General features: G+C 50.8%; 2 protein-coding genes and 2 non-coding genes across 8 annotated transcripts; 3 read left to right on the plus strand and 1 right to left on the minus strand.

Annotated features, from left to right (window-relative positions):
• The first annotated feature begins 2,394 nt into the window (after positions 1–2,394).
• Positions 2,395–2,485, plus strand: TRNAY-GUA. Its single transcript is given in 2 exon segments — positions 2,395–2,431; positions 2,450–2,485. It is a non-coding gene; the product is annotated as a tRNA-Tyr (tRNA).
• Positions 2,486–2,840: 355 nt separating this feature from the next.
• On the plus strand, positions 2,841–2,913 carry TRNAA-AGC. The gene has a single exon. It is a non-coding gene; the product is annotated as a tRNA-Ala (tRNA).
• Positions 2,914–3,304: 391 nt separating this feature from the next.
• Positions 3,305–21,023, plus strand: AGBL5 (ATP/GTP binding protein like 5). Of its 4 annotated transcripts, XM_032652697.1 has the most exons (16): positions 3,305–3,429; positions 4,550–4,810; positions 5,061–5,232; positions 5,554–5,717; positions 6,296–6,473; positions 6,739–6,917; positions 7,327–7,783; positions 8,287–8,456; positions 8,786–8,921; positions 9,573–9,775; positions 10,404–10,618; positions 18,116–18,268; positions 19,356–19,468; positions 19,774–19,820; positions 20,316–20,446; positions 20,821–20,959. In XM_032652697.1, the coding sequence occupies exons 2-15, from the start codon at positions 4,596–4,598 to the stop codon at positions 20,362–20,364; spliced, it is 2,451 nt and encodes an 816-aa protein (XP_032508588.1). In that variant the 5' UTR covers positions 3,305–3,429; positions 4,550–4,595; the 3' UTR covers positions 20,365–20,446; positions 20,821–20,959. The 4 variants fall into 4 exon arrangements, with proteins under 4 accessions (XP_032508588.1, XP_032508585.1, XP_032508587.1 ...); XM_032652694.1 differs by lacking the exon at positions 19,774–19,820 and having other exon boundaries at positions 20,821–21,023; XM_032652696.1 differs by lacking the exon at positions 19,774–19,820 and having other exon boundaries at positions 3,310–3,429; positions 8,347–8,456; positions 20,821–21,023.
• Positions 11,805–22,534, minus strand: OST4 (oligosaccharyltransferase complex subunit 4, non-catalytic). 2 transcript variants are annotated; one of them, XM_032652698.1, is made up of 3 exons: positions 22,359–22,448; positions 22,097–22,234; positions 11,805–21,450 (listed from the first exon to the last, which is right to left on the minus strand). In XM_032652698.1, the coding sequence occupies exon 2, from the start codon at positions 22,231–22,233 to the stop codon at positions 22,120–22,122; it is 114 nt and encodes a 37-aa protein (XP_032508589.1). In that variant the 5' UTR covers position 22,234; positions 22,359–22,448; the 3' UTR covers positions 11,805–21,450; positions 22,097–22,119. The 2 variants fall into 2 exon arrangements, 1 of the variants encoding a protein (XP_032508589.1); XR_004352825.1 differs by having other exon boundaries at positions 21,215–21,450; positions 22,061–22,234; positions 22,359–22,534.
• Positions 22,535–26,818: the final 4,284 nt, after the last annotated feature.

Genomic DNA, 26,818 nt, shown 5'->3' on the forward strand with positions numbered 1-26,818 from the left:
GTTCCTTAAAAAACTAAAAATAGAACTACCATTTGACCCAGCAATCCCACTACTGGGAATATACCCTGAGAAAACCATAATTGAAAAAGAGACGTGTACCACAATGTTCATTGCAGCACTATTTACAATAGCCAGGACATAGAACCAACCTAAATGTCCATCGACAGATGAATGGATAAAGAAGATGTGGCACATATATACAATGGCATATTACTCAGCCATAAAAAGAAACGAAACTGAGTTATTTGTAGTGAGATAAATGGACCTAGAGTTTGTCATATAGAGTGAAGTAAGTCTCAAAGAGAAAAACAAATACCGTATGCTAACACATATATATGGAATCTTAAAAAAAAAAAAAAAAGATCCTGATGAACCTAGTTGCAGGGTAGGAATAAAGACATAGACATAGAAAATGGACTTGAGGACATGGGGCGGGAGGGGGAAGCTGGGACGAAGTGAGAGTAGCATCGACATATATACACTACCGAATGTAAAATAGCTAGTGGGAAGCAGCAGCCTAGCACAGGGAAATCAGCTCAGTGCTTTGCGATGACCTATAGGGGTGGGATAGGGAGGACGGGAGGGAGGCTCAAAAGGGAGGGGATATGGGGACATGTGTATGCATATGGCTGATTCGCTTTGTTGTGCAACAGAAACTAACACAGTATTGTGAAGCAATTAGACTCCAATGAAGATCTATTTTTTTAAAAAAAACACCAAAAGGTGGAAATAGCCCTAAGGTCCATCAACAGAAGAATCAACAAAGGAATAGAATATTATTTAGCCATAAAAAGGGACAAGTACAGATACATGCTACAATTTCAATGACTCTCAAAACATTATAAGTGAAAGAAATTAACACAAAAGGTCACATATTTTACGATTTCTTTTGTATGAAATCTCCAGAATAGGTAAATCCGTAGAGACCGAAAGCGTATTAGTCGTTGCCAGGGGCTGGGTGAAGTATGGATGGGAGTGATTACTTTAAGGGTACAGGGTGTTCTTCCAAGGTGATTTTTAAAAAAAGAAGTTTTTAGACTAGAGAGAGGTTTGCACATCATTGTGAACGTACTAAATGCCACTGAATTGTTCATACTTTAAAATAGTTAGCTGTATGTTATGTGAATTTCGCTCAAAAACAAAACAAAAACCCCAAGCAACGTAATTATATTCTTCTTTCCAGCCCCCCGCCCCCACAAGAAAGACAGTGAGAGCGCTAATCACCGTTCCAAGAAAACTACCCCAAACTAACGTTCTAGGACATAATGGTAGCATTTGCAGCAGCAGAATGAAGTTAAACCAATACATCAATGGGAAGATGTTAACCTCCTGCTTTGTGGATGGGCACAGGCGTGAACCCCGTGTTGCGTTCAGTGACAACAGAAACTTCGGATTTAAAACAGACTGAGCGAACCCCAGAAATGTTGGAGCCGCGAGGGGCTTGAAACCATCGCCCGACCTGGATTTGCCCGGGCGATTGTGACTCGGGGTATCACAGGCGGTTGCAGAGCTGGCAATGGAGACCAGGTCTCCCCGCACACCCACCCCGCCACACTGCGAAGCAAAGCTTCACACACGAGTTGGGTTTTAGGTTTGTTTCTTTGTTTTAAAACCCCGGGAGCTTTTGGTGGGCAAAGGATTGTGGGCTGGCATGCCAGGCCCCTGGAAGGAGAGATGCAGATGTGAGGCGGGCAGGGGCGGGAGCCGGGTGAATGCTAGCGGCCCGACTCCCCGCCCGGCTCAGGGCCCCGTCCGCAATCACTAATCCCGGGCTTCCCGCGTCGCCCGCTCCAGCGCCGCCAGGCTCGCCTCCAGCAGCTCGGTGGTTTGTATCTTTCTTGCTCTTAGGGGGAAGAGATCCTGACAAACATGGGTTAATTGACTGAATGAATGTCCTTCACATCAGGAGAGCAGTAGGATTTTACTGACGCCCTTGGAGAAACCGGAGAGAAACGAGGAGCGGAAATAGCGAACGTAAGCGGTCGGCTTTGCAAACCCAGCGGGCGCCGGGCGATTGTAGAGCACGTGTGCGTAGCCGCCCGGCCGGAGAAATGCGGCCCATAAGTCAGGGTTGTGGGCCAGGTCTCGAAGTGTCCGCAGTCCTGTAAGAAACCACAGCTGGTGGGGGCGGGGGGGCGGTATTGTTTTGTAAAAAGCAAGGAAACTGTATTGCCCGTGTTTCCTTCGTCCAGGGTTGGAAAGCGGGTCCTTTGGCAGCGCCCTTTGCTCGCATTTCTGTCTCCGGGTTCCTCTGTTCTGTGCACCCTGGAGGAGCTCGGCCCCGGGGAGTTCCTTTAGAGGGTGGGGGCCAGGCCACGCTAAAATTACTGAGACCCTGGAGTGAGGTCTTCGTAAGTATTAGAGGAACGACGGCAACTGCTTATAGCAGCGGGGCCTTCGATAGCTCAGTTGGTAGAGCGGAGGACTGTAGTGGGGGTAAGCTACGGCAATCCTTAGGTCGCTGGTTCGATTCCGGCTCGAAGGACTTCGTGTGATCTTTTTAGCTTCCACTCATTCCGAGGAGAAAAGCTTACCTAGAAGCCGGCTGTGAGTTGCGTACGCACTGCAGATGTTCCGTGAAACATATATGCAGTAAATAGTGAGGGTATGGGTACGCCCTCTTGGGGGTTACATGCAAAGGAATGTTAACCTGTGCTTTTAAGTGAGGCTTATTATTGCTTATGTGTAATTATTATATGTCTGCTTTTAAAAATCTTGCCCCTGGTCCCACTGCACTTGAGTGCTAAGCTAAATGAATGTTCTGAACTACGGTCGGTTCACTGGTCAGTGGGCACCCCAGAACAACCTGTAAGGCAAAAAGAAAGAAGCCAACAGCGGTCGGGGGATTAGCTCAAATGGTAGAGCGCTCGCTTAGCATGCGAGAGGTAGCGGGATCGATGCCCGCATCCTCCACTCGGTTTTTGGCCCGGGCACTGGAGGATCCCCGAACCGCGGGAGAGTGGCTGAAGCCGGTGGGTGTTTTGTAATACACAGAGCAGTACCGTAGGCAGTTGTTAGCTTCACACACTGTCTTTTTATTTTGCAGGTGAGTCTTTTCCAGTGTCCTTCTTGGTCACTTCGTCTTTTCCTCCTCCCGGTGGGCAGGCCGTTAACCGTCTTCTGAGAAGACACGGGCGGAACCCTCCCGCCGGGCCCGCAGGTCGAGCCCCCAAACAGTACGGGCTCAGGTACCCGCTAAACGTGCGAGGGAACCCCGGCGTGCTGGCCAATGGCAGCGAGCCTTACTGGGCGGGTAGCCAGCTGTCCCCGCGGCCAATAGGCGTGAGACTTCTTGTTTCCCGGCAGAGCGGGGTCCCGGCACCACGGCGCTCGGGTTTTGTTTGGGCCCTGGGTGGAGGGCCCGGGTGCCGGGGCCCAGGTGGCGCCTCGCTAGCGGGAGAGGGAGCGGGATCACCGGCCCGGAGAGAGGTGAGGGGCTCTGCGTGGAGTGCGGGCCCCGGCCCCGCCCCCTTCTCAGCCCCCCGCGGCCCGGAGCCCTTCTGGAATCCCACCCCGCCCCGCCCCTCGCCCGGGGTGCCCCAGGCCGCACGCCCGCTCCTGTGGCCTCGCCTGTTACCCGCTACGCCCCGCCTTCCTATCCTCCCGCGAGTGTGAGTCCGCCCAGAACCGTCCCAAGCCAACAAACCCCACTCTGGCCGGGACAGTCTCGGTCCTTGTGTGAGGGTCCTTCAGAGTTGTGGGTCGAGAAGCCATCCCCCTGTCCCCAAGTAGGTCTCTATCGGCCACTTTATTTTAGGGATGCTCAGAACACCCGTAACTACCAGGGTAGCTTTTTCAGGGGCCTCACTGCTTACAGGACTGGGGGTGAGGGGGTGGAATAGACCCGTACCCTGACTGGGTTTGAGCTGTAGTCTCCAGGTGAGCAGATGGCTTCTGACCAGTTTCCTTTGGCTTGGCAAAGGCCACCCGTCTAGTTTTCCTCCCTGATAGGTATGGGGTAATAACAAAACAAGTAAGAACCAGCCCTTCCAGGGCTCAGGGGAGCAACAGAAAACTGCCTGGTCAGTACTTGTGAGGACGGAGGAGTGGAGAGAGGAAGCTGCCCGTCCAAAGTTAGAAGCTTGGTTCTCTCAACTCTGCTCTTCTCCAGAGTAGGGAGCCAGTCTAGGAATCAGAGATCCAGAACGGCCCATCTCTCAAGATGGCTACATGTGGTGGTGGGTGTATCTTGGCTAGGTTTGGGCAATCTGACCTCTCTAGCTTCTATAATCTTTGGGCTGCAAAGAAACTTAGAGTCTAGTGTTTCTCAGCATACTTAAGCCACTGAGTATTTCATTTTGGAATCGCCAAGCTGTGGTAAAATTGGGTCCTTTGAGGTCAGTTATAACCCTTAGTGTGGGGACAGAATACTGCTTATTCTTGGCCTTTGCTGGAAGCCCACTTCTACCTTTTTTTTTTTTTTAAGGCGGAGAGAGACTCTTGTTTCTTAGGGCACTCCCTAAGAGCAGCTCTCATTCACCCAGAGATACTCAAAGAACGTGTTTTCATTTTTCTTCCCTCTCCTCCCTACCCCACCATTTTTCCCCAGCTCTCAGGGCCTGAGTGGGGCAGAAGGATGCTTTCCCAGCCCCACCATGGAGCTGCGCTGTGGGGGATTGCTGTTCAGTTCTCGCTTTGATTCAGGGAACCTAGCCCACGTGGAGAAGGTGGAATCTGTGTCTAGTGATGGGGAAGGAGTAGTGGGTGGTGCCTCAGCCTCCACCAGCAGCACTGCCTCTTCCCCTGACTATGAGTTCAACGTGTGGACCCGACCAGACTGTGCTGAAACAGAATTCGAGAATGGGAACAGGTAAGAGGAGAGTAATGGAGGGTGGAAGAAGGAAGAGAGGCTGACCCCACACCCGTGGTTCAGTTAGCCCTTTGACTGAGAGTTCGTGCCAGCACACTACCCTTCCCCTCCCACTCCCCCTTCCTCTCCCTCCCTCCCTCTCTCCCTACCAAGTAGTCCTTTCCCAGTTTGGCTTGCTCCAGCTCTCCCACATAGCTCCTCTCCAACCCTCCCATGTAGAATGACCTGTCTCTCCTACTCTGGCCCTCAGGTCATGGTTCTACTTCAGTGTCCGGGGAGGAACTCCAGGGAAACTCATCAAGATCAACGTCATGAACATGAACAAGCAAAGCAAGCTGTATTCCCAGGGCATGGCCCCCTTTGTGCGCACACTGCCCACCCGGCCACGCTGGGAACGCATTCGAGACCGGCCCACCTTTGAGGTAAGTTCTCCATGAGGAGGATGGACAGACTTGGGTGCTAAAGCAGATGAGGAAAAGGAAAGAGGAGTCCCTTTGATACAGCGTGCTAGGCAGGCGGGACACCAGGTTTTGGTACCAGCGTCCCTCTGGCGCCAGCTGGAGTCCAAGATAAGCCCCTGCCTCAGGAAGCCTAGAAGGATCTGGCTTTCACGTGGAGTTTCAGAGGGAGGGACAGTGGTAAAAGTGATGAGGGTGTGAGGTCAGTTCCTGGTGACCCCAGTAGGATCTTAGTTCTGATGCCGATGGCATGTTGCCCCTCTCTCTTCCTCCTCTGCTCCTCAGATGACAGAGACGCAGTTTGTGTTATCCTTTGTTCACCGTTTCGTGGAAAGCCGTGGGGCCACCACCTTCTTCGCCTTCTGCTACCCCTTCTCCTACAGTGACTGCCAGGATTTGCTAAACCAGCTGGACCAGCGCTTTCTGGAGAACCACCCTACCCATAGCAGGTGCCAGCCACATTCTTACTCCTGTCATGCAGTCCTGGACCACACAGCACCTCTGCTACTCCTGGAACTTACCCTAAGAGCCCTGAAACAAAACCTCATCTGTTCTTTTCTCTGTACAGAATGTGGGATTTGGGGTACCTCTGACAGATGTTTCTGTGTGACCTTGATCTTGGCATTACCACCGCTCCACTCCACTTATCCACCTGCCTACTTCAAGCCTCTTAGTATCCCAGCTCCCGTCAGTTACCCAGAATTTCGCCAGCACTGCCATTGCTCAGCACACATTTGTTGTTCTCCTGCCCCAACAGAGGCCAACTCTCTGTGTCTATGCAAAGTAGTCTATCCTAGGGCACCATAAACCGGGGAAAAAAATAATAAGTTTATCCTGTCCTGTTCCCTGCATTCTGGCAATGCAGACCCACCCAAATCCTCAGCCTCATTTAAAACTGGGAGGGACTGTAAAGCCCCAAAGGTTAGGGTGAAGTACCAGATCCTACAAATCCTGGGCTCATGACAAGGCCCACCTGTTGGTAGGACTTCAGGGACTTCTCCTGGCTTAATGACTTGTACCTCTACAGCCCCCTAGATACCATCTATTACCACCGGGAGACCCTTTGCTACTCTCTGGATGGACTTCGTGTAGATCTGCTAACGATCAGTTCCTGCCATGGGCTTCGAGAAGATCGAGAGCCCCGCCTAGAGCAGCTATTTCCTGATGCCAGCACACCCCGACCATTCCGTTTCACAGGCAAGAGGGTGAGTAGAAATAGCATAAAGGTAGTACCTTGGCCTTTGCCCAGCTCCAGGCACTGCTGGTGGCTTAAGGCCGTGTTATTCTGCAGCCCCGTGGACACGGCCTCAGCCTGCATGCCGAGGCAAGTGTGACGGCTCCTACTTCATTTGCAAACTCAGCCAGCTGGAAGTCCAGTGGCTGCTTCCACCTCATCCCACCACCATCCCCACATGGTGACCGCAGAATATAGAGCAACTGACCTAATAATTGCTCTCCTCTCCACCTCAGATATTCTTCCTAAGCAGCAGGGTACACCCTGGGGAGACTCCATCTAGCTTTGTCTTCAATGGCTTTCTGGACTTCATCCTTCGACCTGACGATCCTCGGGCCCAAACCCTACGTCGCCTCTTTGTCTTTAAGCTGATTCCCATGTTAAACCCCGATGGCGTAGTCCGGGGCCACTACCGGTAAGCAGCGTCCCCAGCCCGCCTGGATTGTTCCCAGTCCCCTCACGCCCTGCATCTCAGTGGAAGACTATCAGCCTCTCATCTAACGTCTGTGTTCCCAGTCCTCTTGCACCCTAACAAGGGCAGGTTCATGTGATCATCCAGTGACCTGAGAAGGAGTGTCCCATCTAGTGGCACTCTCTAGGAGAAGAGCCGGAATGCCCAGGTCCAGCTGAGCCGAGGGAGCTGTCTTTTAGGGTCCTGTGGGAGGGCTGACAGCTGGCCACGGAGGGGGCCTGCCTCAGTTCTTTCTCTCCTAACGCACCCTCAGCCTCTCGTGTCACAAGTCAAGTCTCCTTTTCATCTACTCTAGTGCCTCCTTCGCTGGCCCAGCCCTCTAGACCCTGCTTTGGTCCTTGTTTCCCTACAGCACAGACTCGCGTGGAGTGAATCTGAACCGTCAGTACCTGAAGCCTGATGCAGTCCTGCACCCAGCCGTCTACGGGGCTAAAGCTGTGCTTCTCTACCACCACGTGCACTCCCGTCTGAACTCCCAGAGTCCCTCTGAGCACCAGCGCAGTCCCCATCTCCCTCCTGATGCTCCCCTTTCCGACCTTGAGAAAGCCAACAATCTCCAAAATGAAGCTCGCCTTGGGCACTCGTCTGACAGGAGGAACCCTGAGGCCTGGACACAGACCGAGCCAGCAGAGCCGAAGCACCACAGCGTGTGGATTATGCCACAACAGTCCACTGAGGCTGAGCATCCAGACCCCGACACCATCCCCCCCAAAGAGAGTGGTGTTGCTTACTACGTGGACCTGCATGGACATGCTTCTAAAAGGGGCTGCTTCATGTATGGAAACAGCTTTAGTGACGAGAACACCCAGGTAGGAATCCACAGGTGGTCATGTGAGTGTGGGACGTGTTGCAGGTTAGGAAATAAAGGTCAGGCCACAAATGCAGGGAAGGGGGCCTTCCGGCAGGAAAGCCTGGGGCTGCAAGAGGTGCACTACCCTGAGCGAGCTCCAGAGAGCCAAGAAGGGGCAGCACTGGGCCCCTCACGTCTCAGTTGTTACGTCATGACCTCTGAATGAGGGTCAAGCCGTCGGCATCCTAGTCTTTTCTAGGGTTTGGGAAACCAGGGGAGGAGGAGAATTTCGCATTATTGGAGAGAAGAAGGGCTTAAAAAGAGGTAGAATCGTACCTTTCCAACACCTAGAAATATTGTCAAACATTCAGTGAGAATTTACAAACACTGACTACTGCCGGTGGTTCGGAAGGTGTCTGCTGTGTTTAAGGCACATGGCCGCATGCTTGGCATCTCTTCCTTGTCCGAATCCCTTCTTGCTCTGTCTCTCCTTCTGAGTTGCCTTTTTCCTCGCCCAAACAGGTGGAAAATATGCTGTATCCAAAGCTCATCTCCTTGAACTCAGCCCACTTTGACTTCCAGGGCTGCAATTTCTCAGAGAAGAACATGTATGCCCGAGACCGCAGAGATGGCCAGTCTAAAGAGGGAAGCGGCCGGGTTGCAATCTACAAAGCCTCAGGGATAATCCACAGGTTGGGTGGAAATTGAGATACAGTTGATGAAATAGCTTCCCAAAGAAAACAATACCCAGTCGAGGGCGTTCAAGGGGCAGGGATCGCCGAAGTCTTCTCAAAGGACAGATTCACAATTAGTGTTACTGTCTTTAGTCTGGGACACTAAAGGTCCCTTTTGGGGACCTTCTTAGGTATATAATAAAGTGCTAAGGTCAATTTCTAGTTGCTGGGGATTAGCACTTTCTCTCTGTGTATATTTTTTCCCAAATGATTATCTCATAGACCACCTAGTCTGTCCCCCCACGGTTCTGTCCAGATTCTGTCTGATAAATGTCTCTGTGTCTTAGCTACACACTTGAATGCAACTACAACACTGGACGCTCAGTAAACAGTATCCCTGCCGCCTGCCATGACAACGGACGTGCCAGTCCCCCTCCCCTGCCGGCCTTCCCCTCCAGATACACTGTGGAACAGTTTGAGCAGGTATGCATGCAGGGGATGAGTGGGGAAAAGGGAAACCGCAACGTCTGGAAAGGCCCTCACTCTTGCTACCTGACTCTAAGGTCCTCTGAGGAGAGGCGCACCACTATCGCTGCCTCATCTCTCAACTACCGTGGTTGTCTTCCTCGGTTAACAGGCGCAGGCCTCTGACTGTAAGAGTACTGAGAGGATGAGTGGGCACTATTCTGACCTCCCCCCAGCCCCGCCATAGAGAACCCCTGAGCTTGTCTTCCTCCTTCTATTGCATTTGTTCACTACTGACCTAAAAGTACCCCCTCTGCAGAGGTACCTGACGATCCTGGTGTCCTAGGGCACATAAGAGGTGTAGAAAGAGCTGTGGGTTATAGAAGAGATCCCAGTGCCTTCTCCTGCTGGGAGAACTCCTGCCTGGTGCCAGCCAGAAAGCCCACCTGCCCCTGCTCGTAATGGATGAGGGCCGCAGATGGGCAACAGTTTAGGGAATAGCTCTAAATCCACTTGGGATAAACAGCCTGAGCACAAAAGTTGGGCTACTCATTGAGCAAACGTGAGGCGGGCCTCTCCTTCCCTTCCACTGTGCTGTGCACCCCAAACCAACACAGCACCCTAGGTTGGAAGACCAAGACACTGAGCCAAACCAGACTCTCCCCACAGGTGGGACGAGCTATGGCCATTGCAGCTCTGGACATGGCAGAGTGCAATCCATGGCCCCGAATTGTGCTGTCAGAGCATAACAGCCTCACGAACCTCCGGGCCTGGATGCTAAAACACGTGCGCAGCAGTCGAGGCCTGAGCGCTACTGTGAACACGGGTGTCAACAAGAAGAGAGGCTCTCGAACTCCACCCAAAAGTAACAAGTAAGGCCAGCAGGGTGGAAGGGAGAAAAGCTGTGAAAGTGGAACAGGGCTCTAGAGCGAGGAGTTCCAAGGAATTTGTGTGATTCCCAACTTCCAGAAGGACCACATGGTGAATATTTCCAGGGTAAACTTAAATTAGTAAGATCAGTGCATTTTTTGGAGAATGGGATCCTCTTCCCTTTTACCTGGAGCTGCATACTTCCCAGATATCGGGAAAGCAGGCTAGGGGATTCCCTGCTCCAGAGCCCTGCACAAATCAAATACAGTTAGGGTGCGGGTGGGGGCAAGTCTCAGCTTCCAGTGGTTGTGAATGACTGAGGGGTCCAAGGGCAGCACCAAGGCATTAAAGGGGAATTCGCTGGGAGTTAAAGCTGCCCAGGGACAGCCCTTATGGCTCTTAGCGTATTGTCTGCAGGAGCGCGTTATGTGTGAACAAGGGCTCCCAGGCATCCTGAGATGCCCCAGGTTAGGTGCCTTATCCATGGACGTAAATCCCTCCCTGCTCCCTTGGAATGAGTCCCTGTGCCTTTTCACTCCAGAGGTGATGCTTTACTGAGCATCAGACCATGGGGAAAGGCTTGCAACAACCTCCCTGGCCCAGGGTTAACTGGCATCTGCTTCTTTGCAGTGGACTGCCTGTTTCCTGCTCTGAAAATACCTTGAGCTGCGCGCGAAGTTTTAGCACTGGCACAAGTGCTGGTGGTAGCAGCGGCAGTCAACAAAATTCTCCACAGATGAAGAACTCCCTCAGCTTTCCTTTTCATGGCAGCCGGCCTGCAGGGCTGCCAGGCCTGGGCTCCAGCACCCAAAAGGTCAGCCACCGGGTGCTGGGCCCCGTCAGAGGTAAGCTAGTCTGGGAGCCCCTGCAACAGGTGTTCACCTGTTTGGGGCATTGCTGGGGGAAGTGAGAGCTTGAAGATACACACTTGGCCTGGGACCAAGGGGTGAATCAATAAAATTAGTATATAGCAGAATCTACAGCCTCTTCTGCGACCTTGGTGTTCCCTGCGGCACAAGCTCCAGACGGTACCGTGTGTGGCATAGGCGGGAGTCCGCGGTATCTGGGTCTCAGCAACTGCTGGGAGGCAGGAAAGTTTCCAAGGAAGAAACACTGGCTAGAGCAGGGTCACACTGAGACATGGAGCCTCCACGTCAAGGACAGGGTCGGTCTTGTTGGGAGCAACATAAGGAGATGTCCTCACAATCCAAATCGCAGCACCATACAAAGATGGAGAATACTATCCAGGGTCTCTATGGGCTGAAATTGTTCCTAGCTTCAGAGCCTGTTCAGAAAGTGTTATCAGAAGGATGCCAGCTCTTCCAAAGAAAAATGGAACAACTACAGACAGCTCCTGTTCCAGGCTTACAAAGCAACAGTCTAGCCCCTCTAGCAGTGGTCACAAGTGCTCAACTGTGCCCCTGGGTTTGGCCAAGGAGACCCTGCTTGATACAAGATAAGAGATTCTGGGTCACAGTGTATCCCCAAAACAGGTGGGCCTTCAGGGAAGAAGAGGAGGAAGGGAATCCAGAGCCGTTCCTCGGGAGTGACCCGGACTGTAGTAGGGAGACAGTTGCCGGGCCACTTCTGGAAATAACACTAAATCAAAAATCAACATTGTATGTGGCTTCTGGGCTACAGCAATCTTGCCAGAGTATGGAGGCTTAAATGCTAGAACTAAGCTTTGCTGGTCTTCAAGCTGCACTCGTCCTCGTTAGCACTTCCTTGCTACTCAGCTTGCAACAAAGTTTCCGGTGCAGAGCAGAAACACGCACTGGGGTCAGTGGCTGTGGAAATCTGACTACTAGTTAGAGCAGCCACAGGAGACAGTGCAGCGGGCCTTACCAGCTTTGACCAGTAAGATGTTCTACCCCTGAGAAGCTCCATAGTTACCTCTGCTTATGTTCCAAGCCCCACTCTTGGAGTCTGTCTTCATTGGGAAAGGACACTTTGCACACTGTTTGATAGAAGGAGAGTATTAAAGCAATAATGCCTTATATTTAAATAGCATTAAACAGTGAACAACAAAAAAACAGTATCGCATATTTATTTCATTTAATCCTCACAAAGACCCTGTGGGATAGGTGGTATTTCCACTTTCCTGATGAGGAGACTGAGGGTGTTTAAGGGTAACTCGTCCAAGATTGCGCAGCTATGAAGTGGCAGTTGTTCAAGCTTAGTCCTTTCGTGCTCCAGTCTACTTGAGTTTCCCACCTTGAATCTGGACATTTCTTCTTCTTTTAATTTCTTTTCCTTTTAACTCATAAAAGGAATATTGGCACCATAAATTCTCCTTCCCTGATTACAAAAGGGAAGTAGCAAAGAGCCTTTTCCAGGTCCCCACTGGAGGATTCTAGGCAGTTTTTAGTCAATATTTTATTAACATCTTCCCTGCTCCCCCCACCAAATGCACAGTGTTGTATTAAGCTCCTTGAGTGAGAGACGTGTATTCTGGTTATTTGTTACTTCCCCCAAATAACTAATAGAAAACAGGCATAGTCAGTACAAAGTAATTCCTGGTTGACTGACTTGAAACTTTATGGGGGACACAGGGCAGTAAACACAACATAAAAGCACACACTCATTATAAACATACAGGGAACATGGGGAGCCACTGTGGTAGATAAACACAAGAGTAATCACCCAAAGAACGATCAGCTGAGAAATGGTTTTGACGGATGGGTGGTGGTGTATGGTTTTAACAAAAACATTCCAGAGACAACAGTGATAGCCAGGACCAGAGCTGCCTCGCAGAGAGGGCCACAGGCAGGCGCGCTAGCTGGTTCAAAGGGCCAAGCCCTGCCCGTGGGAATCAGGAAGGCAGGTGGGAGGAAGAAGCCGGAATGTCTTGAAAACAAAGATTATGAGTTAACGAGACATATGGCAACGACTGTGTTTCTGAGAATAATGGGAACAAAAGATTTAAGAGAGCCATCTGTGAACTGTTTATATATAAATCAAGCAGGGACGGGGAGGTGGGATCCTTGCAGTAGTTTATACATGAGATAACTAGTGCCTATACCAGGGTCTATGAATGTACATACTAGAAATAGAAGTGGCAGGATTCAGTGGTGGTGGGAGAGACAAACTAAGAGAGCTTCATGACTACAAGCTAAAGGAAAATGTCATGATGACAGTAAGACATTGTTGGAAGACAAGTGCTGAGTTTATCTATTTTAGACATGCTTGGATGTCATGGGCTAGCTATATGGAGATGACCTACAGGCAGAAAAAGGGCCAAACTGTAGAAAAGGTGACATCAGGGTTGGATCTAAGAGTCATCCACGTACAGGTGAAACCAAGTGAGAAGCCATGCTCCCCCAGGTAAATGAACTTAGAAGCAGAAAGAGAGCTGGTCTGAGTACCAAGACACCCTAGGGACTTGCATAAATATATGTAAGAACTAAGAAACTATGTCTCTAAGGTCAGGGGGTCAAGAAGGTTCCTAATAATACCAAACAGGAATACTGTAAGGAGCTGAAAGATCAGATCTAGGAATCTTGACTCCTTTTCTCCTGAGCATTTGCTGGTGCTACAGTTTTACCGCTTCATCTCAAAGTCCCTGATAAGACTCCAGGATGGGAGACTGGCCCTGGCTTGGGGTAGGGACTTGGGATGCAGCTGTGGTATGTGGACATGGCATCTTCAACTAACCCTTAGAAAAACTTCTTTATTTTGTTTGTGTGATTTATCCTATGCTGTAGCTTTGTGACATTTCCTGGTTCCACACATCTGGCCCCTGGGCCTTTGCCACATCTGGGCATACTTTGTCTTCCAAGATAGGAAGAACACGACCCTCATATCTCTATAACTATAAAAGCAGCTATAAATATACTTTCCAACTCCCAAAACGGGGATTGCGTTGACAAGGTTTTTTTTTTTTTTTTTGACTTACCAACTTATTTATAAGAAAATTCCCACTAATGTATAAAAATTTTATCACATTTAACCGTACGTTTAATTGACTATCCTTTATTGGCCAGAACAGAACATGAGATTGGGCTACCCAGAAAATTTCAGAAAAGATCTAGGTAGCCCAGCCAGAAGCTTAAGCTAGAAGTTCAGGGAACTAGTCTGGCAGGGTCTGTCCTCGGAGGCTGGGGGATGACATTTTAGAAGCCAAAAAGTAGCCAACTTGGGGTGAGCAGGAATGTTGCTGGGGCAGGAGGCTGGACGAGCCTGAGTAAGCCTTGCCTCCCAGCGCCCCTGACCATAGTGCCAGGATCTTCCTTACCTCGTTCTCCCCCTGCTGCAAATTAGGTCCCGAGAACCGCCTTCCCAGACCTATGGTCACGTCCCTGACCGCGGGGCTCAGAGCGCAGAGGGCACTGTCCACAGCTGCCACCGAGGAGCAGGAGGGAGAGCTCACTGGGGAACAGCTAACATAACAGCTAAAGTGTGCGATTTCCTGGTGCACAAGCAGACGCAGACAGCTCGGAGGACGACCTGCTGGGGAGGGGGTGGATAGTAAACGGGCTCCTCCTTCTGTCGCCTATGTATTGATGAAAACAGGGCTCAGACTAGAGGGAAGCCAGTGAGGTGCCTAGGACACATGATTTAAGAAGGCACTCGCTCTCAGGGTCAGGCAAGGGCCTCCTTAAACTATGCACTCTAGGCGCCTCACTCGCTTCATACTAGTCCTGGCCCTGGATTCAAGCAAGTCTCACTCAATAACTTAAACTTATTCCCTAGCCCTCCACCCTACCCAGCGGGATACTGGTGTAAAAGACAAGGGACTTCAGTGTAAAGCGGGGAGCCTTCAGCCATCAGCCCACCATGGCCACTCTAGTCCGCCCCAGCTCTGGCACTTAAAGCTGAGGTTACCAGCATTCTCTCCTGGCCTCTGTGATGCCTTGTCTCAGCTGACCAGCAGCTTCTGATAGAGCAGCTAAAGGCCAATGGTGAGTGAAGGCTCCTTTGAGAAGTGAGGCAAAGGACATAGGAAGAGTGCCTCCAGCACCATCATCACCTTTACTTTTTCCCCTGCAAACAAAAGTTTTGTGTTAAATAGCAGAGTAATAAAACTTATCTGATGGCAGGAAATATCTCCTAACACATCTATTTATTCCCTTAGCACCTAGCACCATGCCTGGCACTTATTAAATGATCTGCAAATATTTGTGAACAAATAAAAGGCAGGAAGTTGAAGCTGAATGAAGGCTTGTCTCGCCTGTCCACCCCTCACAGGGCATAAATCAGGTCTGCGTTCATCCTAGGGATCCAATGAGATCTGGGGTGCTACCTGTAGGGACAGTTCTAAAGATGTTTTGGAGGGATGATGCGTGACCTAGGCACAGGTTACACAACTGCCCCTCAAAATTGGGAGCCCTTAGAATATCCATTCTGACTCATACAATGGTAAGGTCGTCTGGCTCTATGCCTCTGGCCTCTGCCCCAGGACTGTCCGGCCTCTCCCAAATGGAACCTAGGGGCTGATTATCATAAAACACCATCTCACAACCTCTAGATGCAGAGCTGTTCACGTTATCACTCGCATTCAGCCTTAAGGCACTGTTTCTCTAGCTTCGAGCCAAGAAAGAAGAGAGTTGGGGCTCCTCCCTTTAATTCTTGTCACAGTGGAGACTGGGTAGGCCTGGATTATACCGCGGCCCAGAAGCCAAAACATGAGAAACTGGGCTGTGTGCTCACGCTGCCAAATTCACAGGCAGCCCCCGAACCTTCAGTCTTTGAAGTGATGACGTGTTACCTTTAAATGCCTTCTACTTTCCAGATCAGGCCTCTCTCCTAAACTAGAACCTGTCTCCTACCCTGAAACTCTCTTTAGGGGCAGGATTCCTGAGTTGTATCCTTAATTTCTTTCCTTTGATCCTTACATTTCACATTGGCATTTTTTATATCATTTGCCTGTTTTGCTTTGTATCTTCTTTTTTTTTTTTTAACATCTTTATTGGGGTATAATTGCTTTACAATGGTGTGTTAGTTTCTGCTTTATAACACAGTGAATCAGTTATACATATACATATGTTCCCGTATCTCTTCCCTCTTGCGTCTCCCTCCCTCGCTTTGTATTTTAAGTGCCACTCAGTTCCTTACTAGAACCTACAAATGTCCCAGAGGCCTTCACTCAATTTCTAGCCTGCTCTCTTATCCTTCCTTGGGGTGGGGTGAGGCTTCATCCCTTAACATGGTTTCAACATCCTTCTGTGTATAGATATTTCTCAGATCATCTATTTCCTGCTATTTCCCCCTCTGTCATTAAAGTTCATTATTTCTGCCTACTGTGCATTGTCACTTGACATCATCTTGACATCCCTGTTTTAACCAAAGAATTACCCAGCTCTAGGCTCTACAGTGTCTCTAAGTCATTGGTGGTGGGTAATGTTTCGAGTTATGTGACTGTGGCCATGAGTCTGACTTCGGTTGTTTTGTTGGCATCGCTGTGCCAACTCTTACTAGGTCTGGTTGTTTTTGACTCCCGTCTGTGGTCTTAGACTCTAATTGGTACCCAGCATCTTGGCAAACTCCTCAAAGCTAGAGTAGCTTCCATCCTGAGACCTCGCCCTTTCTTCTCGTCCTTATTCATACGAGTATCAGTCTTTTAAAATTTGGTTTGGGACCTTCCAGAAGTAGCCTCGTCACTGCTAGTGTAGCTAGACAAGGTAAAGTTACTGTCACCTACTTCCTACTTTAGGGCCTTTTCACATGTAACATATGTTGCTTTGTTAGAAGTCAACTGGCATCTGGAACTACCATCGAATTCAGCTCCACAAAGGTTAACAGCTCATTCCGTTTGAGAGCATTTGGTGCCTGCTGTCCCCCTGTGATAAGGAAGGACCTGCCAAGCCTGAGAATCTCCCTACCTCACCATCTACCCCACTGGGACCCCACCTTTCAGAATCCATAGCAGTGAGGCTCTAGCTACAAAGAAGGGACCAAGAGAGCTGCCCCACAGAGTATAACCATATGCCCTTAGACAGGGATTGTTGAGCCAGCTTACGGTCTACAGTGGGTGTCTGATATCTGGGTAAACAAAATGTTTATTAAGGTCTCTGGTTTTCCAGGCAGTACTTTACAGGCACTGGGATGTACAGTATTAGAAAAGACAAGGTCCCTACCCTCAAGAGACTCAAGTTCCAATTAGAATATTAGCTAACATTTATTGAGCACTTACTATGTGCCAGGCAGTATTAAGTACTTTACATGTACTAATATTTAGTTAAGGAGACAGAAACCATAAACAATTACTAGCCAAGTGAACAAAGGACAATGAAAGAGAAGAATTAATCCTACTGTTAATGGTCAGCGAGGCTTCACAGAGGTGACATTTGAGATGGGACATATAAGATGTCCGAAGTTTCACTAGAAGAGGAAACAGACTTTGCCGAGGAACCACATAGCTAGTAGCCCTAGAGGCTATGGCAGAGGGTGTGAAGGATCACGTCAGCATCCCACTAAGGATGTGTGGACTGGACCCACGGTGGGCGGGGCTCTGAGTGCCGAGTTAAAAAGTTTAGACTCTATCCTTTAAAAGACCTTCAGTGTCTCTCCCTTGCCTGAGCCAAAATGACTTGATCAGGTCTGTATTTTAGAAGAATAATTTCTGGCATCTGTGTGAAGGATGGATTGTAAAAGGGAAGAGACTCAAGCTGGGGAGGCCAGTGGGGAAGTTTTTTCAAAAGCCTGGATGAGAGATAAAGACCTGTATCTGGATGCTGGCAATGGCAAGGGTGAATAAAGAGGAATTCAAGTGAAGGCAGAGGGAGAATTGTCCAGATTTGGGTTAAACACAAATCTAAATGTGAGGGAGGAGTCGAAAGAGGAAACAAGGTTTCTAGCAGATTTTTCACCAAGATGGGGAGAACAAAAGGAAGGAGGGGAGAAAATGAGTTTTGTTTGGGTCATGAGAGACTGCCAGGTAGGAACGATCAGTAGACAATTAGAACTGCAGTTCAGGAAAAAAAGGGCAAGAGGCAGACTTGGGAGTTCTGAGTACATAGAGCAGGAGAGAACCAAGGCTAAAATGGTGGGGGACACTGACATTTAGGGGCAGGACAAGTAGTTGAAAAGGGGCGGTTAGGGGGGAAGAGGAGCACCTAGGAAAGCCAAGCTCAATAACTTCTTTGCCAGAAGAATGAACTGGTGGGTGAGTAGGCTGGTTAGCTCCAGAGAGGTGACGTAGGATGAGGGCTGGATGAAAACTGGAGAGCTGGAATAAATTATTAGTTCTTTCTACCCATCTTAGACTTACTTCAGAAGAGGGATGCTGGTGTGATGACAAGCTTGAAAACAGGCATCTGCCAACAAGGGAAGGCCAATGGGGCAGGGGAGTGACAATGCCTCATTTATTTGCCCTTTTATCTGCTTGTGTCCCTTCCACTCAGAGCCCCGAAGCCAGGACAGGAGACGGCGGCAGCAGCCACTGACCCATCACCCTACTTCAAGCAGCCCGGCCCCGTCCCCAACTCCTGTTAGTTCTAACACAGCCTCTGTACACATGGGCTCCTGCCTACTGCCCAACTCACTCGGCATATCAGGTCTGTACCCCCTGCCCCTGAAATCTGGGTTGGCCAACCTCCTTCCTTCCCTACCTCCCAGGGCATAGGCCAGACTCCTGACTAGGCTTGAAGAAATCCCTCCAGCTCTGCTGCCATGTGACCTGGACCTCATTCCTGACTTGATGTAATACAGGCCACTCCAGACCAGGGGCATCAGTTATCCTCCTGGATTATCCTAAATCCCTAACATCAATGCCCTTGTACAGGAGGCTGGAGTTTAGTGAACATCTTTGTGTAATAAAATAAGTTACCACTTATTGAGCATTTACTATGTGGCAGGCACTGCTCTAAGCACATTATCTCATTTAATCCTTATGTTTACAGTTGAGGAACCTGAGGACTTTTCCTACCTGCTATTTATTCAAGCTCCTTGACTCCAGGAGCTGGGCAACTTAGACAAAACTGAAGAATGAAAAAAGCATAGGCCTTTCACCTGTCATCACCGCAAATGTTGTGTGACCATATCATCCACAAAGAGCCTAGACTGTCTGCTCTCCTTTTAAGTTATAGACCCAGCCGTGTAAAGCACTGGATGGGGATGATTTCTAAGACTCCAGTCTAACATCTTCTACCTCCCTCAGAGCCCACTACTCCCAATCTGTTAACTCTCTTCGACAGGTAGCTCTGAATCAATCCACCAGTCTTGGGTACTGATGACTTGATCCTTAAATGCTCACACATGTGATTGGGATAACTCTAAGGTCTATAAATTCATAGTAGTTCAGTTGAGTGGGTTCTGATTCAAGCTCAAGTTACTGTTCTACCCCTCGGACCAGGCTAGAGCGTGACGTGCTTCTGAACCAGCGGCGATTTTGCCAGGCAGCGGACATTTGTCTGGAGAGACTTTTCGTTGTTACAGTGGGGAGGAGGCAGGGGAAGAAATGCCATCTGCTGAGCAGAGGCCAGAGATGCTGCTAAACATCCTGAAATTCACAAGGCAGCCGCCCACAACAAAGAATTATCCAGCCCAAAATGTCAATATTGCCAATATTGAGAAACCCTGATCTAAAGGAAGTTACCTCTTCTCCATGGCCCCATCCTGATATCAGTTTCCTTTGTTCCCTAGGGAGTAGCTGCTCATTCCTACCCTCAGGGGACAAACCAGAGGCTGTCATGGTGATTGGGAAAGGTCTGCTAGGGGCTGGACCTCGGATCCCCTGTAGCAGGACCCGACTACAGGTAACATTTTTGGGTCTTCCCCAGTCCCCAGCATAGCAACTCTGGCGGAGCCCAGCAAGGCGCTGTTCACCTGGGCAGTGGGAGGGAAAATGCCCAGCACTGCTTTACAGCCTCTCCCCACAACCACAGCAGAGAGCCGCTCTGATGCCTGAGTGCCTGTCCGTCCGGTGCTGCAACCCCCTCCCCTTCAGCCAGGTCTCTTGCTTGCTGCCAATCCCAGTATCCCTGCCAGACATACCCTGACCTCAGCCTGCTAGCTTGGCTTTGCCTGCCCCTGCCTTAGCTTCTCCTCTCTTTCTGCCCAGACCTGCCCGAGGAGAGTTCCCGCCAGGAGGGGTCCCGGATTCCCCAGGTAACACATCTGGTTGCTGCTCCTAGGAACAGCTGTGCCACCAACTCCGATTCACTCCGGATCCCCATACTAGGTTGACTGAAGTTAGGTATAGGCAGAAGCTGACGGGATAGGTGAAGCTTAAGCTGCTCTGGCAGGGGCTGAGGCAATGAAGGCTCTGAGGCAGACCCACTAATTCTCCAACATCTTTCCACACCGTGCTTCTCTACTCAGCCAGATCTTGACCGTGGTATAGCCATGAAGGTTAAATGCTGGACCCTTCTGACTCCCCTAGTTAAGTAAGGCGTGGAATGTATAGTCATAAACTGAACCCAAGAGTTTTCTAGCTATTATCCTGCCCTACCTTCTCAGCTAGGAACAGTGCCCAGGAACTCAAGGTCCCAGTACTCGTGTTGACACCCATACTACACTCATACGTGTGGATACTAGAAGGACCTAGAAGCAAAAAAGTTCATGGAAGAATCCAGCCTCATAGCCTACCCACTGTCCACACAGGCTAGGCCCAGGTTGGGCCGGGGCTCACCGCCGACTCGCAGAGGGATGAGAGGCTCTTCGGGCCCCACGTCCCCTATACCCCGGACCAGGGAGAGCAGTGAGCCAGAGCCGGGACCCTGCTCCATACCACGGTGAGCACCAGGGTGCAACTCTTCACCCCACCTCCCACTTCTATCCCCTTATTCCCATTTCTGCCATTCAAGATCATTTTCTTCCTTCCCTTCTCCCTTTGACCCCCGAAAGACTAAATGTACCTTCATTAAGAACCTAGTCCCTGACTTTTTTCCCCATCATGCTGTCCGTCTTCACTCCAACAGACAAGAGAACAACTTCCAGTTAGGCCTGAGGAGCAGGCTGGTCAGACCATTCCTGTCAGACCACTGTGCAGTGCTCAACCTGCCTATCCTCACCCACCTTGCCTCTCTCATCTCCCAGCCCCTGGCTGAAAGACCAGAAGAAGGGTGGAGTTTTCACAACCCTGACTCCTCTCTCTTCTCTGTTGCAGGCTGCCTCAGGCTGGGCCCCCACGGCCCTGCTCTGCCCCTGCCTTTTCTCCTATTTCCCGTAGTCTGTCTGACTCCCGGTCCCGGATTTGTTACAGTGGGGGGCCCTTGGGCCAAACTGAGGTTTGTTTTGTCCCTAAATCTCCTCCACTCACTGTTTCTCCTCGGGTCTGAGGCCTTGACCTTCACGCCCAGCACATGACCCGGAGATGGGGAACACAGTGAGAAATGTGCTAGCCCCCTTTCTCAGCTCCTGATTCCATGTGACAATTATAACTCCTTGGAACGCCAGCCACACTGTTCTGAGACACTGCAGAGCATCACCTTGAGACAGGACAAAGCAGGGACCTGCCACCCCTTCCCTCCCTCCACAGCACACGATTTTGGGACCACAAAAAAAATCTATATTTTTATACTGGGGGGAGGGAGTGGAAAATAAAGTAGCCCTATGCTGGGCCCTATTCAGTGGCAGCTTCTTGCTCCACAAGGTTAAGGAAGACTTTGAAGAAATAAAAGTTGTTTGGAAAAATCCAGGTGTAGTTGCTTTGTATGTTGTGATGGGTAGAAGGGATGAAGTGAAGTGTGAAGGCCCCTCACACCCTCCATCTTGCCTCAGACTATGTCCTGGAACCCTAGAAAAGAGGGGGAAAGACCTGAGGTAAGGAAAATGCTGCAGCTTTCCTCTGGGGCAATCCTTCAGGAATCAACTCCCATCCAGCCTGTCCCCCCTTACAATTCTCGCCCACACTTATGGGTTGGTTTACCAGACGTTCATACAACACCTCCCCCCATCCCATTCTTCTCTATGGCTTGGGTCTACACTAGCCAACCCCTAAATCAGTGCCCTGTGCCCCTGAAATAGAATTCTCTATCTTTCCAACCCCTCACAAAAAAAAATTATGCCTAAATAAAACCCTAAACAACCTTGGAAAAGTGAGTACTATTTAAGTGAAGAGCCTAAATCCTCTCACTTGGACGGCATCCTCAGTACCTTTATTCCTTCGGGTGTCAGTACTTTCTTGTACCCGTACTATCAACTTGGGCATCTGGGGACCACATGAAGATGCGGACTGAGGGGGTTTAGGGAACCCACCCCGTTCTAGCAGGGAGCAGTTTAAGGGGGAAGGGGTCAGGGCACTCGCTGCTCTGTGCGGATAAAGGGGCCCAGTATCAAGCTTGGCCCAACACTTTCTGATTTGAAGTTTCGAACCCTTCACGCCCTGGCGCGGCCCCGCCACTCACTCTCTGGGGCTGGGCGCTACAGCCCCGTACCGTTACCTGGGGCGGAGAAAGCGCCACTTTCATTCCTGCTTCTTGGGATTGTTGACGGCCACGTAGTGATAGAGAACGACAAGCAGGAAGAGCGACACGCCCAGCATGTTGGCAAAGATGGCGAGCTGCACGTCCGTGATCATGCTGCGGAGAAGAGGGGGGACTGAGCCTCGGACCGGCGCACTCCTCGCCCAGACCAGAACCCTTTCTCGCCCCACTGGCCCAGCCACCGCCGATGGGCCGTGGACCACGCCTGCGTGCCTCTCACCTGATCAGCAGGGCTCGGCTCCGACACGACCTGCGGACTAGCTCGAGGTAGGAGACCTGGACCGGAAGTTTGCTGCGCCAGCTCAGTCCCAAAACAGCCACTTCCGGCCGCCAGGCTCGGCCGGCAAGGGCTCCCTAGCCCCCGCGTCTCGCCTGCTCCCGCGGCGCACTCGCAAGGGGCGGGGTCTTGGGCGGGGCTGAGGAGGGGCCGGCCGCCATAGGGGGCGGGCTGGCTGCAGACGCTCGCTTCGTACGCGGCACGGCGCAGCTGTGAGCTGTTGGCGTGGTCCGGGACAGGGTTAGGGGCGCTGGGGCCGCTTCCTTGGAGCCGAGGAGTGGGCTAGAGCGAGAGTGTGGCGGCGGGACCGAGCGGGAGGCTCGGCCTGACCCTAGACTCCGGCCCCCCTCTCAGTCGCGGGCCCACATGCTGCTGCCCACCCTTCGCTTCCCGGCCCGGCCAGGTGCTTCCTTTGCGCCCTGCCCTCAGGGTCCCCACCCTGGTCCGGGCGGCCGGGAGAGGGGTGAGAGGCGGTGCAGAATGGGGACAGGGCTGGGACGGCCGGCTAACTCTCCTCGGCGCCAGCCTTTCTACCCCACATCCGCCAAATAGAACGATCCTGCCTGTGATCTGACCAGTGCCTCCCTTCCGGACTCCCTCCCTCCATCCCACTCTCAGAGGTGGGCGTCGGAAATAGGGCGGACCCTCCCGGAATCAAAACCCAAACCGTGGGACTTAAGCCAAGTGGGAAATCACCACCCCCCCCGGATGTGAGGGAGGGGGAAAAGGAGGAATGGTTGGGACCAGCAAGAGGGGTCGTGTGGGTTATAAGCAGAGTGGACCGCCGAGGAGAAAAAAGGAAGATGACTGTGGGTAGATGTCCGAGGGTCTCTGGTGAGGGGAGAGGCAGCCTGGGGCTCTACAACCCTCTGCCCAGCCAAAACCTACTCCCCCCCACCTCCTTGCTTTCCCTCAGCTTCACCATAAAAGGGAACGGCACTGAGCCAGGCTGGGGCCAGGGGCTGGGCTGTTTCTCTGGAGCTGTCAGGGGTAATGGAAGCCAGTTGCTCTGCGGTAGAGGGGGGCCAGGGCTCAGGGGACGCCTCTGCTTCTCTGAGCCAAAGAAAACTACAGGAGCTGCTATGGGGCTGGAACAGCTGGGTAAGGGGACTGACTGGCAGGCTGTGTGCACGGTGAGCTAAGGGTGCACTAGCCCGGAGTGGGCTTCCCTGGCCTGGAACCATCAGCAGTTTGTCCTCCATGCACCAGCCCAGTGACTCCTAAGCTTGGTCTCGGCCTTTAGCAGTCTGTAGTTCCCCGGCCTCCCCTCTCATCACGCAGCCCTCACCATTTCCCAGAAGTTTTCTGTTTAGAATCCCAACCCCATGTTCCCTCCATGTAACGGTGAAATCCCAGCCATGTACTCCCTCACGTGTCCCCTCAGTGAGCAGTCTGTTCCCAGCTCTGCTCTGGGAGAATGAGGGTCTAGGTCTTAAAGGATTACACACATTATGCTTTGCATCTCCTGGAAATTTGAAGCAGATCCAAGTGCAACCAAACTTTTAGATCTGTTGAAACACAACTAGATCCTGGAAAGTAGACTTTCTAGACTGCAAATGACATAAGGGAAGGCCTTGGAAGTGCTTCAGCTTTCCAAGGCTGTCCAGAAACCAGCTGACCCAGTTGCAAAGTAAACTAGACTCTCAGAGCTGAAGGGGGCCTTCAAGGTCATTTTATGAAGAAGGAAACTGAGGCCCAGAAGGTAATTGATTTGACCAAGGTTCTACAAATGATTAGAGACTGTCACCTGATCCTTCTTCCTCTGTTCCATACTCTGTTGTGTCAGACTGTGGACTCAATAGGTTGTCCTAGGGTCAGGGGAAAGCGGAAAAGGTTTCATTTTAGAACCATCCAGAAATGTCCTTCACCTCCCAGAACTTCCTGTGCCTAGGTCAGCGAGTCTTTATCAGCCTTGAATGGGTCATTTGGCCTAGTGCCTGGAGGAACATTTTTAACCAAGTTAAAAATGGTCTCCAGGACTAAACTGGACTCAGCTAAGAGCTAACAACTCCTGAAAAAAGCTTGGGTGGAAAAGTATGTGGGAAGTGAGACAAGTGAAGCCTTATCCTGGGGGAAATCGGGGGAGAGAGAGGGTTAGGGGGCACGTGGGGCAGGGGGGAATGTGTGGAGCTTAATCTCTGTGATTAGTGTGACAATTTCAAGCAGAAGACATAGTCAGGATTAGGCTCAGGAGTGAAAAGGCAACAAGACCTGGAAAAGGGGCACTGGGCCCTGCGTCCAGGGAGGTTAGCTCCTGAAGTATTGTACGTGTGGGAAGGGTTGGAAGGAAAAAAAATGTGTGCATTTGTGCATAGTGGACTTTTGCTCAAGAGTCCCCACAAGCTGGAATTCCCATCTGGGTTGGCATGACCCAAGGCCCGGTTGTTATTATTCCCCCCTTTTTCCTCCCACTCTTCAGTCTTCTGACCTAGGGTGGTAGGCATAAAATGCTCCTTACTGCTGGGGCCCCTATCTCTCTGGCCCCAGGCACTGGAGTTCATTGCGCCATCAGTGATGGTTGACTGAATGAGTTAGTTGCCTGGTACAGCCAAGATTTCCCATTGGCACTAGACCCATGGAAATCTGTCTTGGAGTGGTTATAAAATAGATCTTGTCCTAGTGCCCGAGGGACTCTTAGCCTTTTTTGGTCTCAGGAATTCTCTTCCAGTCTCTTTGGAAATGTGTGGCTGCCTATCAATACCACCGCCACCACTGCATTCCCTCTAACCTTAGTCTCCACTGCAGCCTGCTTGCCCAACACCTCAGGCCTCCCCAGTGAACCCACTGATTTCTTTGAGATCTCTAAACATTCATGTCAGCCTCTAGGTCTTGGCTCCTAATTACAGGACTAAATGAAATGCAACCTACCGCCATTATATTTCAAAGGCAACATTTTTGACTTGACACACTTAAAATACAACAGATTTTGTAAATTAAGGGGGCAGGCAAAGGAACGGGTGACAACTGAGTAGTCACAAGATGGCTGGGATGACTTTTTAAGTTGCCAGAAGCTCCTGAACGGAGGAGACGGGGAAGAGCAGAGAAAGCAAACCCACAGCAGCAGCCAGGGCCACCTGGAGGGGAAGTGAGTTAGCTTCCTGCCAGGGCTGGGGCCAGGGCCTAAGCAGCTGCCTTCCACTGACAGCGACTTTGAAATCAGGACCTTCTAGGACCAATTCCTTCAAGTCTCCCTAGGTGCCGATCCCCTCACCTCTAAGGAACAGGCACAAATTTCCATTTCTGATGGTTCCAGAGTTTACTTTCACCATCCCGTCTTTTCAGCAACATTTCTCCCAGTCATCAGGATCATATTCTGGGCCATAGGACGTCAGAGGTAGATCACTCAGATTCACATTGAAGATTTGGTGGCATCCATTCTTATAGTTTCCAACTATTGCCCTGCAAATGGTTCCCAGAATCAAGACCCACACTGCTAACCGACTCCTTTGGACGTTCATTTCCATTGAGATGTGTTATTCTCATCTTAAACTCAGAATGCCCAAACAAAGGTCATCTTTCTTTCCTTCAAACCTGCTCCTCTTCTCGATTTACTCATGCTGGATCAAACCCTGGAAGCTTCTGTGGTGTCCCCCTTCATCTGGTCCCTCATTACCCATGCAGTCACCAAGCAGTCACAGCCTTCTCTTCCAAGTCTGCATCACTTTGCAGTGTAGAATTTGGAAGGGACCTGAGATGACAGAAAGATAGCAGACCCCCGGTGGAGTCAGGGGGTTTGCTCAAAGTGATAACACTATTGAGAGGAGGAGCTGGAACCAGCATCCTTGTGCCCTAACACCCTGCCCATTGCTCTTGCCAAGAATATCTTCTTTCTGCGTGTGTATCGACCCCCTACTCAAAAACTTGTAACCCAAGCTGTTAACCAGTCATCTGAACCTCTCCCTGATTTTTCCACAATCAACCTCTCTGACTTTCTGACACAAAGAGCTAACATTTACCACATGCCAGACACTATTCTAAATGCTTCACATGGATTAACTTAATCCACACGAAACTAGGAAGGAGGGTACTATGATTATTCTCATGTTACAGATGAGGAAACTGAGACAGACCGCTTTCACCAACCTGAAATCTCTCCCCCTCGCCCCGTCCCTGTTTTTTTACTTCCCCCCACTACCACATTTATCAGATTCTCTTTCTTCCAATAGCTCTTCTCTGACTCCCCACAGCAGCCAGCTATCTTTCCCCTCCTCTTACCCAGAGCACAGCATCCATCTGGCCTTCTGTCTGTCCTGCCCTGTGTTCGTTCTGTCGGGCGCTTGTGTCCTGTTCCCCAGCAGGACCAGCTACTCTTTACTAAGTCCTACACGTGCGTTTGCTACCCAGGCACCTCCGCAGCGCCCACACACCAGGCTCTCGCCTCCTTTCTGTCTAGTACTGCTGCC

The sequence above is a fragment of the Phocoena sinus genome, chromosome 13 (genome assembly GCF_008692025.1).
Source record: "Phocoena sinus isolate mPhoSin1 chromosome 13, mPhoSin1.pri, whole genome shotgun sequence".
In the NCBI taxonomy this organism is placed as follows: Eukaryota; Metazoa; Chordata; class Mammalia; order Artiodactyla; family Phocoenidae; genus Phocoena; species Phocoena sinus.